The sequence below is a fragment of the Meles meles genome, chromosome 5 (assembly GCF_922984935.1).
Source record: "Meles meles chromosome 5, mMelMel3.1 paternal haplotype, whole genome shotgun sequence".
Lineage (NCBI taxonomy): Eukaryota > Metazoa > Chordata > Mammalia > Carnivora > Mustelidae > Meles > Meles meles.
In genome coordinates this window covers 117,184,543-117,202,083 of record NC_060070.1, presented here as the reverse complement: position 1 = coordinate 117,202,083, position 17,541 = coordinate 117,184,543, and the positions used below count along the sequence as shown (strand labels likewise).

The window sequence follows — 17,541 nt, the reverse complement described above, 5'->3', positions numbered from 1 at the left end:
AAGTTCTCATCTGTTAAAGACCTATACCAAAGTATTTATAAGTGAAATGATGTGGTATTTGGGACTGTAGCTTTAAAACTTCACAAGAAGTTTTATTAGCTGCCTTCAGCTCAGGTCATAATCCTAGGAGCCTGGGATCGAGTCCCACACTAGGCTCCCTGCTCAGTGGGAAGCCTGCTTCTCCCTCTGCCTGCCACTCCCCCTGCTTGTGCATGCTCTCTTTCTCTCTGACAAATAAAATCTTGAAAAACAAAAACCAAAAACTTCACAAGAAGAAAGTGTTAAGAAAAGATGAAACAGGAATGCCAGAAAATGTTACTTGTTGAAGCTGGGTGATGCTATTTTTTTCTACTTTCCATAAACTTGAAATTTTATAATAAACAGTTTAAAAATACACACACTAAGGAAGTAGCATCACAATTTACATTTTACCAATGCAAGAATATAAAAGTGACTTGCTCGCGATAGCAGACTATTTGGAGCCACTTATCAAGATAACACTCACCAGAAACTAGGACCGTCAATTATTAGTCCTCTCTTCTAAACACACAATATACCTTTTTTTTTAGTAACTCCAAAGGTAGGCAAAAAAGTAGCCTGTACTCTTCAAAAATACCAGTGACATGAAAGACTGAGGAATGGTTCCAGATCAAAGAGAAATGACAGTTAAACGCTATACCCTTTCCTGGATTGGAAAAAAAAAAAAGGTTGCTAGTAAAGAACAATATTGGGGGGCGCCTGGGTGGCTCATTGGATTAAGACTCTGCCTTCAGGGCGCCTGGGTGGCTCAGTGGGTTAAGCCGCTGCCTTCGGCTCAGGTCATGATCTCAGGGTCCTGGGATCGAGTCCCACATCGGGCTCTCCGCTCAGTGGAGAGCCTGCTTCCCTTCCTCTCTCTCTGCCTGCCTCTCTTGTGATTCTCTCTGTCAAATAAATAAATAAAATCTTTAAAAAAAAAAAAAAAAGACTCTGCCTTCAGCTCGGGTCATGATCTCAGGGTCCTGGGATCAAGCCCCACATCGGGCTCTCTGCTCAGCGGGGAGCCTGCTTCCCCCCCCCTCTACCTGCCTCTCTGCCTACTCGTGATCTCTCTCTGTCAAATAAATAAAATCTTAAAAAAAAAAAAAAAGAATATTGGGACAATCAGCAAAATCTGACTATGAACTATATTTATATTAGATAACAGCACTGTATCAGCCTTAAACTCCCAAAATTTCATTACTGCAATGAGGTAATGTAAGAGCATGTCTCTGTGTTTAGTTAAAATCCATATTCCAGTATGTAGAAGTAAAGGGTCATGATCTCTACAACTTACAGTCAAATGTTCTGGAAAAAGAAAAGAATAAAGATAAATGTCTATATTACTTTTTTATAGATTAAATATATTTGTATATCTCTATATATAGAGATAAATATGGTAAAATATTAACAGTCGGTGAATTTCATTGGTTTACAAGAATTTGTTTTAATGATCTTGCAATGTTTATGTAGGTCTGAAACTATTTCAAAAAAGTTTAAATTGGCAAAATTACTGAAGTAATGAAATTTAAGAACTTACAGGTAAATACCCAATTAGCCAAATTAGCCAATCCTTTTAAAGATCCTGTTTTTGCACCCTAAGCAACAGGAACGTAAGGTGACTTGTGAAGGAATGAAGGGAGGAAGGGAAGAAGAGAGAAGGAAGGAAAGAAGGGAGGAAAAGAGGGATGGAGGGACGGTTAGGCTACATTCTGCTGTGAATACCCACAGTCAACTGTAAAGTCAAGTTTTCATAAATTATCTTACCTTAATCCACACTGTCTCATTGATAAAACTGAATGGTATGGATGGATTATCTGGTGTCTGCTTGTTTAGAATGCTGAAATTAATGGACTGTTTGGCAATTCGGGGTGGAGTCCCAGTCTTCAATCTTCCCACCACAAACCCCAACTTCTCCAGAGTCTGAGCCAGCCCTATGGAAGGCTGATCCCCTAAACGCCCTGCCGGATGCGTCTCCAATCCAATTACAATCATGCCTCTCAGGAACGTGCCGGTAGTCAGAACCACACTCTCTGCCTGTACTGTGCTTCCATCCGCTAAAGGATAAAAAGAGTAAAAACTGTCACCTGTTACCATGGATCTAATTGAAATGTGACGATTTTACATGAGAACTACAGAGAAAATGTGTCTTTAGAAACCTGAAAAAGAATTTTAAATGAGTAAGAAGAAGGGTATATGTTATTAATACCAAGAATCCAAGACAGCTGGGAGAGAGAACATAATATATAAAAACTAGTTCACATCCTCCTAAAATCATATCAGTACTGAAGTTAGTCTCAGTTAATTTTTAAAATTAATTTTAGACTCCTGGTTAAATATGACAGACTACCTCACATGATTTTTTCTCCCTCCTAAAATGCCAAGAAAATGAAATAAAGGGGCAGAAAAAAGGTATAAACCCAAAAGGACAAGTAATGGGAAAGAACTTGTCAAAAGATGAGAACTTTCAAAATATTTTCATAAGACAGAGCAGATGGAAGAGCAGTAACTGATCCAGCAGAGGCGAGAAGGATATAACTCAAGAATCTGAGGAGAGGGTGCCTGGGTGGCTCAGTGGGTTAAGCCTCTGCCTTCAGCTCAGGTCATGATCTCAGGGTCCTGGGATCGAGTCCCACATCGGGCTCTCTGCTCGGCACGGAGCCTGCTTCCTCCTCTCTCTCTCTCTGCCTGCCTCTCTGCCTGCTTGTGATCTCTCTCTGTCAAATAAATAAATAAAATCTTAAAAAAAAAAAAAAAAGAATCTGAGGAGAACGTCCCAATGAGAATTAAATAATTTGCTCTGCAAAGCTTGCAAACTGGAGAACTGAGAATGAGAACTGAGGAATGTAGGAACAAAGGTGGAGGCTGAAAATGAGAGAAATAGTTAAATCTATATATAAAGGTTTTGTGTTCCTATCTTACAGGAAAATGTTAGGCTTATTCTTGGGTAATGGGGAGTTACTGTTTAGTGGGTACAAAATTTCAGTTTAGGATGATCAACTAGTTCTGGAAATGGGTGGTACTAACAGTTGCACAACATTGTGAATGTACTTGTTTACTGAATTGTACACTTAAAAATGGCAAATTTTATGTTATGTACATTTTGCCACAATAAACATTGTATTGCTGTGCCTATAAAATATAAACAAGGTCCAAAAATAGCATTAAATGTTTTTTAGAAGATTTTATTTGACAGGGAGAGACAGAGAGCACAAGAAGGGGGAGCGGATGAGGGAGAAGTCGGCTCCCTGCTGAGCAGAGAGCCCCATGCGGGCTCGAACCCAGGACCCATGACCTGAGCCAAAGGCAGTCGCTTAACCAACTGAGCCACCCAGGCTCCCCTGAGTCAGTTTTCTGCAGCAACCAAGAACACCTCAACATCAGAGCCAAGCCTTGAATCCAGGTCTGCAGGCCTCTCTAGGCCCAGGCTTGATTACCAAGATGACCCTCAAGAAAGAGTCCTGTATTGGGCTCTTTGCTCAGCAGGGAACCTGCTTCTCTCTCTGCTTCTGCCTAGCACTCTGCCTGCTGGTGCTCTCTCTCTGATTAAATAAATAAATAAATAAATAAATAAATAAAATCTTTGGGGGGGGAAAAACGACAAAAAGTAAAAATAGAAGAAGCCCAGAAGACCAACCCTGAAAGTGATAGGAGTTACAGAAAGAAAGCATGAACATAACAGAAGAAAATATACAGATCCAGGACAGATTTCCAGATTAAAAGGGAACACGTAGTATCTCACCACAATGAATGAACAAAGAGCAGACTAGGGACACTACTTTAAAATTCCAGAACACCGGGACGCCTGGGTGCTCAGTGGGTTAAGCCCCTACCTTTGGCTCAGGTCATGATCTCAGGGTCCTGGGATTGAGCCCCGCATCGGGCTCTCTGCTCAGCAGGGAGCCTGCTTCCTCTTCTCTCACCGCCTGCCTCTCTGCATACTTGTAATCTGTCCGTCAAATAAATAAATAAGGGGCACCTGGGTGGCTCAGTGGGTTAAAGCCTCTGCCTTCAGCTCAGGTCGTGATTCCAGGGTCCTGGGATCAAGCCCTGCATCGGGCTCGCTGCTCCGCAGGGAGCCTGCTTCCCTTCCTCTCTCTGCCTGCCTCTCTGCCTACTTGTGATCTCTGTCAAATAAATAAAAAATATATCTTAAAAAAAAAAAAAAGCTCAGTGCATATTGGGACATCTGGTTGGCTCAGTTGGAGCATGCAAGTCTTGATCTTGGGGTTTTGAGTTTGAGCCCCATATTGGGTATAGATATTGCTTAAAAATAAGATTTTTAGAGGGTGCCTGGGTGGCTCAGATGGTTAAGCTTAAATCTGCCTTCAGCTTGGGTCACGATTCTGGGGTCCTGGGATTGAGCCGTGCATCAAGTTCCCGGCTTGGTTGGGAAGCTGCTTCTCCCTATCCCTCTGCTGCTCCCTCTGCTTGTGGTCTTTCAATCTCTCTGTCAAATAAATAAATAAAATCTAAAATAAATAAAATCTTTAAATAAAAAAATGTAAAAAATAAATAAGAAAATCTTTAAACAAAACAGATGAATGTATGTGGTGGGGGGCAGGAGAGAAGGAAACAAACCACAAGAAACTCTTAACCATAGAGTACAGACTGAGGGTTAGATAGAGGGAGGTGGGTATTAAAGAGGACACTTGTGGGGCACCTGGGTGGCTCAGTGGGTTAAAGCCTCTGCCTTTGGCTCAGGTCATGATCCCGGGGTGTTGGGATTGAGCCCCGCATCGGGCTCTCTGCTCAGCAGGGAGCCTGCTTCCTCCTCTCACTCTGCCTGCCTCTCTGCCTACTTCTGATCTCTGTCTGCCAAATAAATAAAAATCTTAAAAAAAAAAAAAAAAAGAGGATACTCCTGATGAGCACTGGGTATTGTATGCAAGTGATGAATCACTTAATTCTGCTCCTGAAACCAATATTGCACCTGTATGTTAACTAACCAAAATTTACATTAAATTTTTTTTTTAATCAGTATGGACTAGAAGAAAAAAAATAATAAAATCTTTAAAAAAGAAAAAAAGCTTGGGGTATTCTGGGTTACTCAGTTGGTTAAGTGTCTGGCTCTTGATCTCAGCTCAGGCCTTGATCTCAGGGTTGTGAGTTCAAGCCCCACACTGGGCTCCATGCTGGGTGTGGAACCTAGTAAAAAACAAACAAAAACTGACAATGAAAAAAAGTTCAATGCATATTTACATTTTTTGTATATGAAAGGTTTTTTGCTTTCTAAAAGCTGGGATCTTGAATTTATCTTTGGTGTTCTGGAATTTTATTTTATTTATTTATTTTTAAATTTTATTTATTTTTTTAAATTTTTTAAAAAAATATTTTATTTATTTGACAGACAGAGATCACAAGTAGGCAGAGAGGCAGGCAGAGAAAGAGGAGGAAGCAGGCTCCCCGCTGAGCAGAGCCGAAGGCAGAGGCTTAACCCACTGAGCCACCCAGGCGCCCCCCACACTGACCTTTTTAATAGCAAAACTGGAAGCTAAAAGATAATGGAACAAGACTGTTAAAATTCTCAGAAAAAAATTTTTTTTTTTTTTTTTTTTTCAGAAAAAAATTTAACTAAAACTCTATTCTATGACAAATTAAGAGTCAAGTCTAAAGGGAGACATTTTCAGATATGCTTTAACACAAAAAAACCTACCTTCTTTGCCTCTGTTCTGAGGAAGCTACTGGAAGATGTGCTCCAGCAAAAGGAGGAAATAAAAAAGAAACAGACTAAAGTTTCAACAAACATGGGATGATGTAACACAAGGTAGTAAAAGGAAGGCTCAAAATAGCATCTGTGCAGAAGGCTTGGAGAGCAATTGTCCTGAGTATAGGATGGGGTGGGGGACTGAAGAAGTTGATGTCTCTAGGTGGGAAGTATCAAAGAAAAAAACAGAATTGGCAGATTAGTTGACTGACAAAATGACAGGTTTTTTCCTAATGAAAAAAGCTGAACAAGTCCATAAGTAAAATAAGCAAATAAAAAATAAAGCAAATATTAACCCCAGGCAAAGCAAAGAGGTATATGAAAGGAAAAACATAACACACTATGTGGATCTGCCCTGAACAACGTTTGTTTTTTTTTTTAAGATTCTATTTATTTATTTGACAAGAGAGAGATGCAGGGAGAGAGGGAACACAATAGGGGCAAAGGGAGAGGAAGAAGCAGGCTCCCCAATGAGCAGGGAGCCTGATGCGGGGCTTGATCCCAGGACCCTGGGATCGTGACCTGAGCTGAGGGCAAACGCTTAATGACTGAGTCACCCAGGCGCCCTGGAAAAGCACATTTTATGTAGGTTATGTAGGTTATAAAGTAACCTAAAGATGTAGGTTATAAAGTACTACACTAAGATGGTATAAATGAGCCCAGACTTTGACTGAGCTTCATGAATATTAAGATGAAAGGAGGAAAATAATTTTTAGACATGAACAGACATTTCTGCAAAGAAGACATCCAAATGGCCAACAGACACATGAAAAGGTGTTCAACATCACTCAGCATCATGGAAATACAAACCAAAACCACAATGAGTTACCACATCGTACCAGTCAGAATGGCTAAAATTAATAAGTCAGGAAATGACAGATGCTGGCGAGGATGCAGAGAAAGGGGAACCCTCCTCCACTGTTGGTGGGAATGCAAGCTGGTGCAGCCACTCCGGAAAACAGTATGGAAGGTCCTCAAAAAGTTGAAAATAGAGCCACCCTATGACCCAACAATCATACTACTGGGTATTTACCCTAAAGATACAAATGTAGTGATCTGAAGGGGCACTTGCACCCCAGTGTTTACAGCAGCAATGTCCACAATAGCCAAACTATGAAAAGAGCCTAGATGTCCATCAGAGAAATGGATAAAGAAGATGTGGTGTATTCACACAATGGAATATTAGGCAGCCATCAAAAAAAAAAAAAAAAAGAAATCTTGCCATCTGCAACAACATGGATGGAACTAGAGGGTATTATGCTAAGCAGAATAAGTCAATCAGAGAAAGATGATTATTATATGATCTTGCTGATATGTAGAATTTGAGAAATAAGGCAGAGGGTCATGGGGGAAGAGAGGAAAAAATGAAACAAGATGAAACCAGAGAGGGAGACAAACCACAAGAGACTCTCAATCTCAGGAAACAAACTGAGGGTTGCTGGAGGAGAGGGTGGGAGGGTTAGGGTGGTAGGGTGGTAGACAATGGGGAGGGTATGTGCTGTGGTGAATGCTGTAAACTGTGTAAGACTGATGAATCACAGACCTGTACTGCTGAAACAAATAATACACTATATGTTAACAAAAAAAAGAAAATAATTTTTTATGCAGTCTTCCTTTTCCATGAGGAGAAAACACAACAATTTCCTAGAATAAGCAAAACATGTCCATGTTCTGCTCTCAAATTAATTTTTCACAGAGTCTGATAGTGTTATTATCATCTATAACCAGCACCCACCTAAAACCACGCCACTGACACGGCATTTCCCAGTGTGTCCAGGCTCTGGTTCTGTAAGAATAAGGTCTTCTACAGCTCCCTCCTGAACAGTAAGCAGTGGTGTATTTAGGATTTCTTTCTGTCAAAAGAGAACACAGGTTGAAACCTAACAGTTAAATCATCACTATAGTCTCCCCCTTTTTTCCTGTCCCATCCTTACCTGCATGTTCTGCTTATAGAGTTTCCTATCAATTTGAGCTCTCAGACCCCAAACAGCTGGTCCCTTACGCCGGTTTAATACTTTGTAATGTACACCAGATTGGTCACAGATTCGAGAACACAGGCCATCCAAGGCATCAACTTCCCTCATTAAATGCCCCTTGCCAATGCCACCAAAGGAAGGATTACAGGACATCTGACCTAAAGAGAACAGACATGAAATGAATATATGAGCACCCTGCATGTAGTGAGTGTTTATATTTTATTTTTTAAAAAAGATTTTTTTTTTAATTTGACAGAGATCACAAGTAAGCAGAGAGGCAGGCAGAGAGAGAGGAGGAAGCAGGCTCCCCGCTGAGGGGAGAGCCCGATGCGGGCCTTGATCTCAGGACCCTGGGACCATGACCTGAGCCAAAGGCAGAGGCTTAACCCACTGAGCCACCCAGGCACCCCAAATTCCCCTAGTCTTATTTGAAGGTCTGACTCATGTGGTTACCTCAAAGCTTTTTATGGGCGGGGCAAGGATAGGAAAGGGATTATGTCAACATCTGTAGGTCCACTATAGTCATCACCAAGCCCTCTGCAAGTTTTTACAGTCTCCATAAGGAGGCCAAATCATGCTGTGATTAGGAGTGAGTGAAAGGGATCTGGCTCAATTCTTAGATCTATCACTTACAAGGTCTGTCATTTTGGCAAGTTATCTAATTTTCTCTACCTCACTTTCCCTACTATAAAAACAGGAATGATAACTGCAGCAGCTTATTCCCCCCCCTTCCTCTGATACAGAATCACAATTTTATTTAGGTAAACACTCCCCAATAAGGTTTGTGTTCAGAGAGTGTTACCTAAGCTCAGTAGGAATAAATCTTCATCGATCTAAGTAATCATGGTAATCCTGTTTCCACTTGCCACTGCCTGGTTGAGGGATGGGAAATAAGTCATGAGGGGTGACTTATTGGGGAGAGGGTCTGTAGTAATGGGTTTTTTTTTTCGTCTTTAAAGATACAAGGAGGAAAAAAAAAACACCCTTCTTAGGCTTAAAGTTGTCATGTCTGGATGTGACACCTGGAACTATTATAGCCATTTTCTTTTTTTTTTTTTTTTTTCCATTTTATTTATTTTTTCAGTGTAACAGTATTCATTCTTTTTGCACAACACCCAGTGCTCCATGCAAAACGTGCCCTCCCCATTACCCACCACCTGTTCCCCCAACCTCCCACCCCTGACCCTTCAAAACCCTCAGGTTGCCCCAACCTCCCACCCCTGACCCTTCAAAACCCTCAGGTTGTTTTTCAGAGTCCATAGTCTCTTATGGTTCGCCTCCCCTCCCCAATGTCCATAGCCCGCTCCCCCTCTCCCAATCCCACCTCCCCCCAGCAACCCCCTGTTTGTTTTGTGAGATTAAGAGTCATTTATGGTTTGTCTCCCTCCCAATCCCATCTTGTTTCATTTATTCTTCTCCTATCCCCCTACCCCCCCATGTCGCTTCTCCATGTCCTCATATCAGGGAGATCATATGATAGTTGTCTTTCTCCGATTGACATATTTCACTAAGCATGATACGCTCTAGTTCCATCCACGTCGTCGCAAATGGCAAGATTTCATTTCTTTTGATGGCTGCATAGTATTCCATTGTGTATATATACCACATCTTCTTGATCCATTCATCTGTTGATGGACATCTAGGTTCTTTCCATAGTCTGGCTATTGTAGACATTGCTGCTATAAACATTCGGGTACACGTGCCCCTTCAGATCACTATGTTTGTATCTTTAGGGTAAATACCCAGTAGTGCAATTGCTGGGTCATAGGGTAGTTCTATTTTCAACATTTTGAGGAACCTCCATGCTGTTTTCCAGAGTGGTTGCACCAGCTTGCATTCCCACCAACAGTGGAGGAGGGTTCCCCTTTCTCCACATCCTTGCCAGCATCTGTCATTTCCTGACTTGTTAATTTTAGCCATTCTGACTGGTGTGAGGTGATATCTCATTGTGGTTTTGATTTGTATTTCCCTGATGCCGAGTGACGTGGAGCACTTTTTCATGTGTCTGTTGGCCATCTGGATGTCTTCTTTGCAGAAATGTCTGTTCATGTCCTCTGCCCATTTCTTGATTGGATTGTTTGTTCTTTGGGTGTTGAGTTTGCTAAGTTCCTTATAGATTTTGGATACTAGCCCTTTATCTGATATGTCGTTTGCAAATATCTTCTCCCATTCTGTCAGTTGTCTTTTGGTTTTGTTAACTGTTTCCTTTGCTGTGCAAAAGCTTTTGATCTTGATGAAATCCCAAGAGTTCATTTTTGCCCTTGCTTCCCTTGCCTTTGCCGTTGTTCCTAGGAAGATGTTGCTATGGCTGAGGTCGAAGAGGTTGCTGCCTGCATTCTCCTCAAGGATTTGGATGGATTCCTTTCTCACATTGAGGTCCTTCATCCATTTGGAGTCTATTTTCGTGTGTGGTGTAAGGAAGTGGTCCAATTTCATTTTTCTGCATGTGGCTGTCCAATTTTCCCAGCACCATTTATTGAAGAGGCTGTCTTTTTTCCATTGGACATTCTTTCCTGCTTTGTCGAAGATGAGTTGACCATAGAGTTGAGGGTCGATTTCTGGGCTCTCTATTCTGTTCCACTGATCTATGTGTCTGTTTTTGTGCCAGTACCATGCTGTCTTGATGATGACAGCTTTGTAATAGAGCTTGAAGTCCGGAATTGTGATGCCACCAACTTTGGCTTTGTTCTTCAATATTCCTTTGGCTATTCGAGGTCTTTTCTGGTTCCATATAAATTTGAGGATTATTTGTTCCATTTCTTTGAAAAAAATGGATGGTATTTTGATAGGGATTGCATTAAATGTGTAGATTGCTTTAGGTAGCATAGACATTTTCACAATATTTATTCTTCCAATCCAGGAGCATGGAACATTTTTCCATTTCTTTGTGTCTTCCTCAATTTCTTTCATGAGTACTTTATAATTTTCTGTGTATAGATTCTTAGTCTCTTTGGTAAGGTTTATTCCTAGGTATCTTATAGTTTTGGGTACAATTGTAAATGGGATTGACTCCTTAATTTCTCTTTCTTCAGTCTTGTTGTTGGTGTACAGAAATGCAACTGATTTCTGTGCATTGATTTTATATCCTGACACTTTACTGAATTCCTGTACAAGTTCTAGCAGTTTTGGAGTGGAGTCTTTTGGGTTTTCCACATATAGTATCATATCATCTGCGAAGAGTGATAGTTTGACTTCTTCTTTACCAATTTGGATGCCTTTAATTTCCTTTTGTTGTCTGATTGCTGAGGCTAGGACTTCTAATACTATGTTGAATAGCAGTGGTGATAATGGACATCCCTGCCGTGTTCCTGACCTTAACGGAAAAGCTTTCAGTTTTTCTCCATTGAGAATGATATTTGCGGTGGGTTTTTCATAGATGGCTTTGATCATATTGAGGTATGTGCCCTCTATCCCTACACTTTGAAGAGTTTTGATCAGGAACGGATGCTGTACTTTGTCAAATGCTTTTTCAGCATCTATTGAGAGTATCATATGGTTCTTGTTCTTTCTTTTATTAATGTGTTCTATCACATTGATTGATTTGCGGATGTTGAACCAACCCTGCAGCCCTGGAATAAATCCCACTTGATCGTGGTGAATAGTCCTTTTAATGTACTGTTGAATCCTATTGGCTACTATTTTGGCGAGAATTTTTGCGTCTGTGTTCATCAAGGATATTGGTCTGTAGTTCTCTTTTTTGGTGGGATCCTTGTCTGGTTTTGGGATCAAGGTGATGCTGGCCTCATAAAATGAGTTTGGAAGTTTTCCTTCCATTTCTATTTTTTGGAACAGTTTCAGGAGAATAGGAATGAGTTCTTCTTTAAATGTTTGGTAGAATTCCCCTGGGAAGCCGTCTGGCCCTGGGCTTTTGTTTGTTTGGAGATTTTTGATGACTGTTTCAATCTCCTTACTGGTTATGGGCCTGTTCAGGTTTTCTATTTCTTCCTGGTTCAGTTGTGGTAGTTTATGTGTCTCTAGGAATGCATCCATTTCTTCCAGATTGTCAAATTTGTTGGCGTAGAGTTGCTCATAGTATGTTCTTATAATTGTCTGTATTTCTTTGGTGTTAGTTGTGATCTCTCCTCTTTCATTCATGATTTTATTGATTTGGGTCCTTTCTCTTTTCTTTTATTATAGCCATTTTCTAATACGAGAATAGCTAGCCTGAATGGCACAATGGAGATATGGAAGGAATGAATCCTTGGGCATTGTGAGTTGCTGAACTAACCAACCTTAAAAGTAATCTACCTGCAAATTTCTTTTTAAAAAAATAAGTTTTGGGGCACCTGGGTGACTCAGTGGGTTAAAGCCTCTGCCTTTCGCTCAGGTCATGATCCCAGGGTCCTGGGATAGAGCCCCACGTCAGGCTCTCTGCTTAGCAGGGAGCCTGCTTCCTCTCCTCTCTCTGCCTGCCTCTCTGCATACTTGTGATCTCTGTCTGTCAAATAAATAAATAAATAAATAAATAAAATCTTTTAAAAAGTAAATGAAATAAATATATAAATGATAAATAAATAAATAAATAAATTCTTGGGTGGCTCGGTTGGTTAAGCTTGATTTCGGCTCAGATCATGATCTCAGGGTCGTGAGATTAAACCCTGTTATTAGGCTCTGCGCTCAGTAGGGAGTCTGGTTGAGAGTCTCGCTCTCTCCCTCTGTCCCTCCTCCCATTCACTTGCTCTCTTTCTCTCTCAAATAAGTAAATAAATTTATAAAAAGTAAACTCTCCTTTTTGTTTAGATTAATTAAATAATAAGGATTTGTTACTTGCAAATGAGAGTGTACACAAAGCAAGTGGCACAGTATCTGGCACAGAAAAAGCAATAAGTAAATTTACTAATAATTGTTTCATTTCCCAGTGTAAAATATTTCTCAGTGTATAATACTCTCTGCTTCTGATTTTCACTTTTTCAAAAATCACTAATTTCTTTGAATTGGCTTTAAAAATTTTTAATCATAAATAATTTTCTATCAGCCACGTTTAAAAATGTTATGACTTTCTCAAACATGTAAAATATTATTACTGACATAAGTAGTCCTACAAGTACCTTAGAAAAGTGCTCCACACACGCATAAAATCGATAAACACAGTGAATATTTATCCTATCACTGAGTTTATATGAAAGCAACCAATTTGCATTCCTGAGTTTCTAATTCAAGGTATTATTTCACATACAAATGTTAAGCTATTTCTTTTCTAAAGATTTATTTATTTGAAAGAGAGAGAAAGAGAGAGGGAGCATGAGCAGGGCAGAGGGAGAGAATCTTTAAGTAGACTCCCCTCTGAATGCAGAGTCCCATGTGCGGGTCTATCCCACAACCCATGAGATCATGACCTGAGCTGAAACCAAGAGTCAGGTGCTTAACTGACTGAGCCATCCAGGTACCCCAAGGTTAAGCTATTTTATTAAAGAATAAGAGAGAATAGTATAATGAACTCCCAGGTATCAACTCAGGTCCAATCTTACATCTGTTAGAGCTCTACACACTCCCTTCTCTCCCAGACATTATAACAACTATAAATATTTCAGACAAGGGCTTATTTGTTTAGGGAAAAAAAAAAACCCACAATAACTTAATTACACTTGAAATATCTGAATTGTTAATGAATAAGTAATCAAAATAGAAACTAGAAATATGAAATGATATTACCAAGTAAGATTTTTTTCTACTACTGTGTATTGCTCTTAAAGAAATCCTCTTCCAATCATTACAGAGGATACATTTTAGATCAGAGCTCGTAACTCAGTCATTGGCTGGTGATGTTCTGCTTGGTATACATAAAGCTTTTTTTTTTAAGATTTTATTTATTTATTTGACAGACAGAGATCACAAGTAGGCAGAGAGGAAGGCAGAGGGGGGTGGTAAGCAGGCTCCCCACTGAGCAGAGAGCCCGACGCGGGGCTCGATCCCAGGACCCTGACATCATGACCTGAGCCAAAGGCAGAGGCCTCAACCCACTGAGCCACCCAGGCGCCCCTAAAGCTTTTGTTTTTTTAAAAAAGATTTTTATTTATTTATTTGAAAGAGATACATAGAGACAGAGACAGCACAAGCACATGGAGAGGCAGAGGGAGAGGGAGAAGCAAACCCCCTGCTGAGTTGGGAACCCGACATGGGGCTCAATCCCAGGACCTGGAGATCATGATGTGATCCAAAGGCAGACACTTCACAGTCTGAGCCACTCAGGTGCCCCACATGAAGCTTTTGTTAAAAACAAACAAAACAATGGATGAAGATATACTTTCCAGCTCACCACTGTTCCCATTATTCCATGTTATTTTACACATATATTTAAGATTTTATTTATTTATTTGCCAGAGAGAGAGAGAGAGAGAGAGAGAGAGAAAGTGCATGTGCAAGCAAGCACAAGCAGGGGAGCAGCAGGCAGAGAGAGAAGCAGGCTCCTACCAAGCAGTGAGCCTGATGAGGGACTGGATCCCACGACCCTGGGATCATGACCTGAGCCAAAGGCAGACGCTTATTTCACTGAGCCACCCAGGTGCTCCAGCTTTACATATTTAAATTATGTATCTAGCTCCTAGAGCATCTAAAGCTGTGATCCCTTGTCTTAAATATTGCTACTCATCAAAATGCCTTTAGTTGTTTTTTGTTTTTTTTTAAAGATTTTATTAATTTGTTTGAGAGAGAGAAAGAGGAGGAGGCAGAGGGACACGGAGACTCCACACTGATCTTGGAGCCCAAGTATGTGTGTGTGGGGGGGCTCAATCCCACGACCAGAAGACCATGACCTGAGCCAAAACCAAGAGTCAGAAGCCCAACAGACTGAGCCATCCAGGTACCCCAAAATGACTTGGTTTTTAATTCTCATTATAAATCAGTTAATTTTTAAAAACCTCTAATCCCACTAATAACCAACATTTTTCTCAAACTTTCATCTCTAGAGATAGATGAGTCTCCTTCACATAGGCGGGGGTGGGGGGGGGAACAAATTTCTGAAATTCTACCACTTCCTGTATCTCTAAACTAAATAACTTCTAGGCCCTTTACTGAATTACCATACATTTTATACCTGTTTATAAAACTTATATTTGTAAAAGTCACGTGCAAAGAAATCCTTGTCTTTTTAAATTGCTAAAAACTTATTCTCAAATATAATGTTGAGCCCCTCTCCTTACGGGCATAAAAGTTGAACATGCCGCTTTTCTTTTGCTTAGCCTCAAGATTTTTCTCCACATAGAACACCAGGAAACTAGCCTTCATTCCCAATCATTTGAAGCTGGGATAAGAAAGTCTATTCGTCATCTGTATCCTTAGGTAAAGACTACTAACATCCCAAGTGTGGTACCAGTACTTGGTAATGGTAATAAAAATGTATATATCAGGGTGCCTGGGTGGCTCAGTGGGTTAAAGCCTCTGTCTTCAGCTCAGCTCATGATCCCAGGGTCCTGGGATCGAGCCCCGCATTGGGCTCCCTGCTCAGCGGGGAGCCTGCTTCCCTGCCCCCCAAAAGTATAAATCAGTCCATTTTTCACTAAGCTAAAGAATTTTAAGTTGGCTATGTAGAAAAGCTTACAGAATAGTTTAACTTCTGAACCACTTAATGGGTCAGGCACTGTTCCAGATGATTTGCTTATATTTTCTGATTTAAATTTTACAGCAAACTGAAGTTGGTACTGTTCTATTTCATAAAGAAACTGAGGGTTAAATAAATTGTCCCTTGTCCAAGGTCACACAGCTAGAACTCTGTGAAGCCTGGATTAAAATACAGGATGTCTAACAATCTCTTTAATGGTGAACATTTTCCATGAAATGCATAGGTAATATGACACAGAATAAACAGGTGCACAAGGCTTCTCTTTTTCACTGTGAAATGTAAAAATAGTCGGCAAAAAAACCACATTATTTTCCAGGTTAGTAGAAAATAAAAGACTTTCTGCCTCTAACTTTATTATTTGCAGATGATAATGACTAAATCACAACAGGACAATACTACTGCCTTTTGCATTCTTAGGTCAGTTCTAAGTGAAAGCTATCCTTCTGAGGCCACGTAGAAATATTTAAGATTCTCCAATATATTGAATTATCTTACAAGAACAAAATTGTCATCCACTAAGCTCATCTATAAGAGTTATTATTTCTGAAATGCATTTATTTAAAAGAAAACGGATTGTATTTTATTGACTGAATAATATGAATGTGGATTTTGGTAAGAATCCCTTTATCCCTCACAGAACTACATTACTTATATTTAATGACTATCTTAGTTCAATAATACAACACTTTTTTCATTAAAATTTTAAATTATTATTGAAAGGTAGTATCCAGTCTTTATTTTTTTAAATATAAACACTGAAATGTCTAATAAGCAAATTGTAATCTTTTGGGTAATCACATCAGCCCCCTCCCCCCCAAGAATCACTGTTAACAGTGTATATTTCTCCACAGTTATAAGCTGAATGGTAATTTTTTTAAAGTACTTCAGTATCAAATATGTGATTTATTCACAATTTTTTAAAGACTTTATTTATTAAGTAGGCAGAGAGGCAGGCAGAGAGAGGGGGAAGCAGGCTCTCCGCTGAGCAGAGAGTCCGATGCGGGGTGGGAGTGGGGGCTGGATTCCAGGAGCCTAAGATCATGACCTGAGCTGAAGGCAGAGGCCTAACCCATTGAGCCACCCAGGGACCCGTTTTATTCACAACTTTTGCAAAACAGTTAATATTTCTACTGTTCACTCTTAAGCAAAATGCAGGAGGGGAAAAAAACACAGGCCTGCCTGATTTACAAGATGATGTTTTGGCTAGCACCTACTATGGTGCTAAAAAGAGGTGTTGCTTTAAATTATAGCTGTCCACCCATTGCCTATTAAGTGTGAAAAAAAAAGCACTGCCAGTTCCTCATCACAAAATTAGGAAACAAACACCAGAGATAGAGAATACAATAAAAAGTAGCATCGTTCTTCAAAAGGGTTTCATAAAATCTCTATAAAAACATAACAATTGTGGGCGCCTGGGTAACTCAGTCCTTGGGCGTCTGCCTTGGCTAGGGTCATGATCCTGGGATCGAGCCCTACATCCGGCTCCCTGCTGGGCGGGAAGCCTGCTTCCCACTCCCCCTGCCGGGTTCCCTCTCTCGCTGTCTCTCTCTGTCAAATAAATAAAAATAAAATCTAAACAATACCAACAACAGAACCCATAACAATCGTTTAACAAATAATTTCTAATAAATGTTAATTCACTCTATTTCCAAAGCAACAAGCTAGTAAAGTGTAAACGACAAAAATGAAGTAAAAAGCTATTAGCTTGTATTCTTCGTTTCCCTCTTTCCCAAACTAATTACTTCTGTCAGCAGCAGCACAATACACGGTCCACGGAACAGACTAAACCAGGGTTCTGGGTCAGGTCTACCTGATCTGTGAAACTCAAAAGTAGGATAAAACCACAGACAGTAGGATTCTTACTAGCCTTGGGGAAGAGGGGAGGCTCCCCGCATCAGCAACCGGGGAAGCTGTGAAGGGGCTTACTGGCAGCTTGCGACCTACGCCAAGCTCCACGGTACCCGAGTTCCTTACCGATCGTGTCCACGCGATGGGTGAGTAGCAGAGTCCGGGAGCCGCACCGAGCAGCAGCGGCGGCTGCCTCGGTCCCGGCATGTCCTCCGCCAATGACTACCACGTCAAAGTTCGTACCCAGGTGCGCCGCGCTGTCACCGATGAAACGGGCCAACGGAAGGTGCTTTTTGGTGAAGGAAGTCGCGACACAGAGACCACAACCGCGCAGAGAAAACATAGCTGGAGAGAGTTAGAGTCTGACCCTGAATCTGACGCAGGCTAGCCGCAAAAATTCAGGGTAGGAGAGAAAGGCTTCAGGGCGCAGCCAT

The 17,541-nt window shown here is 40.6% G+C and overlaps 1 protein-coding gene across 1 annotated transcript in view; it reads right to left on the bottom strand.

Moving 5' to 3' along the window:
- MTO1 (mitochondrial tRNA translation optimization 1) overlaps positions 1-17,541 on the bottom strand; it is a 29,515-nt gene extending 11,974 nt beyond the window's left edge. Inside the window, exons 1-4 of the mRNA XM_046006637.1 lie at positions 17,234-17,541; positions 7,660-7,859; positions 7,461-7,578; positions 1,786-2,075 (exon numbers count right to left, since the gene is read on the bottom strand). Of these exons, the coding sequence (XP_045862593.1) occupies positions 1,786-2,075; positions 7,461-7,578; positions 7,660-7,859; positions 17,234-17,450 (825 nt within the window). The 5' untranslated portion in view covers positions 17,451-17,541. The remainder of the gene's footprint in view (positions 1-1,785; positions 2,076-7,460; positions 7,579-7,659; positions 7,860-17,233) is intronic.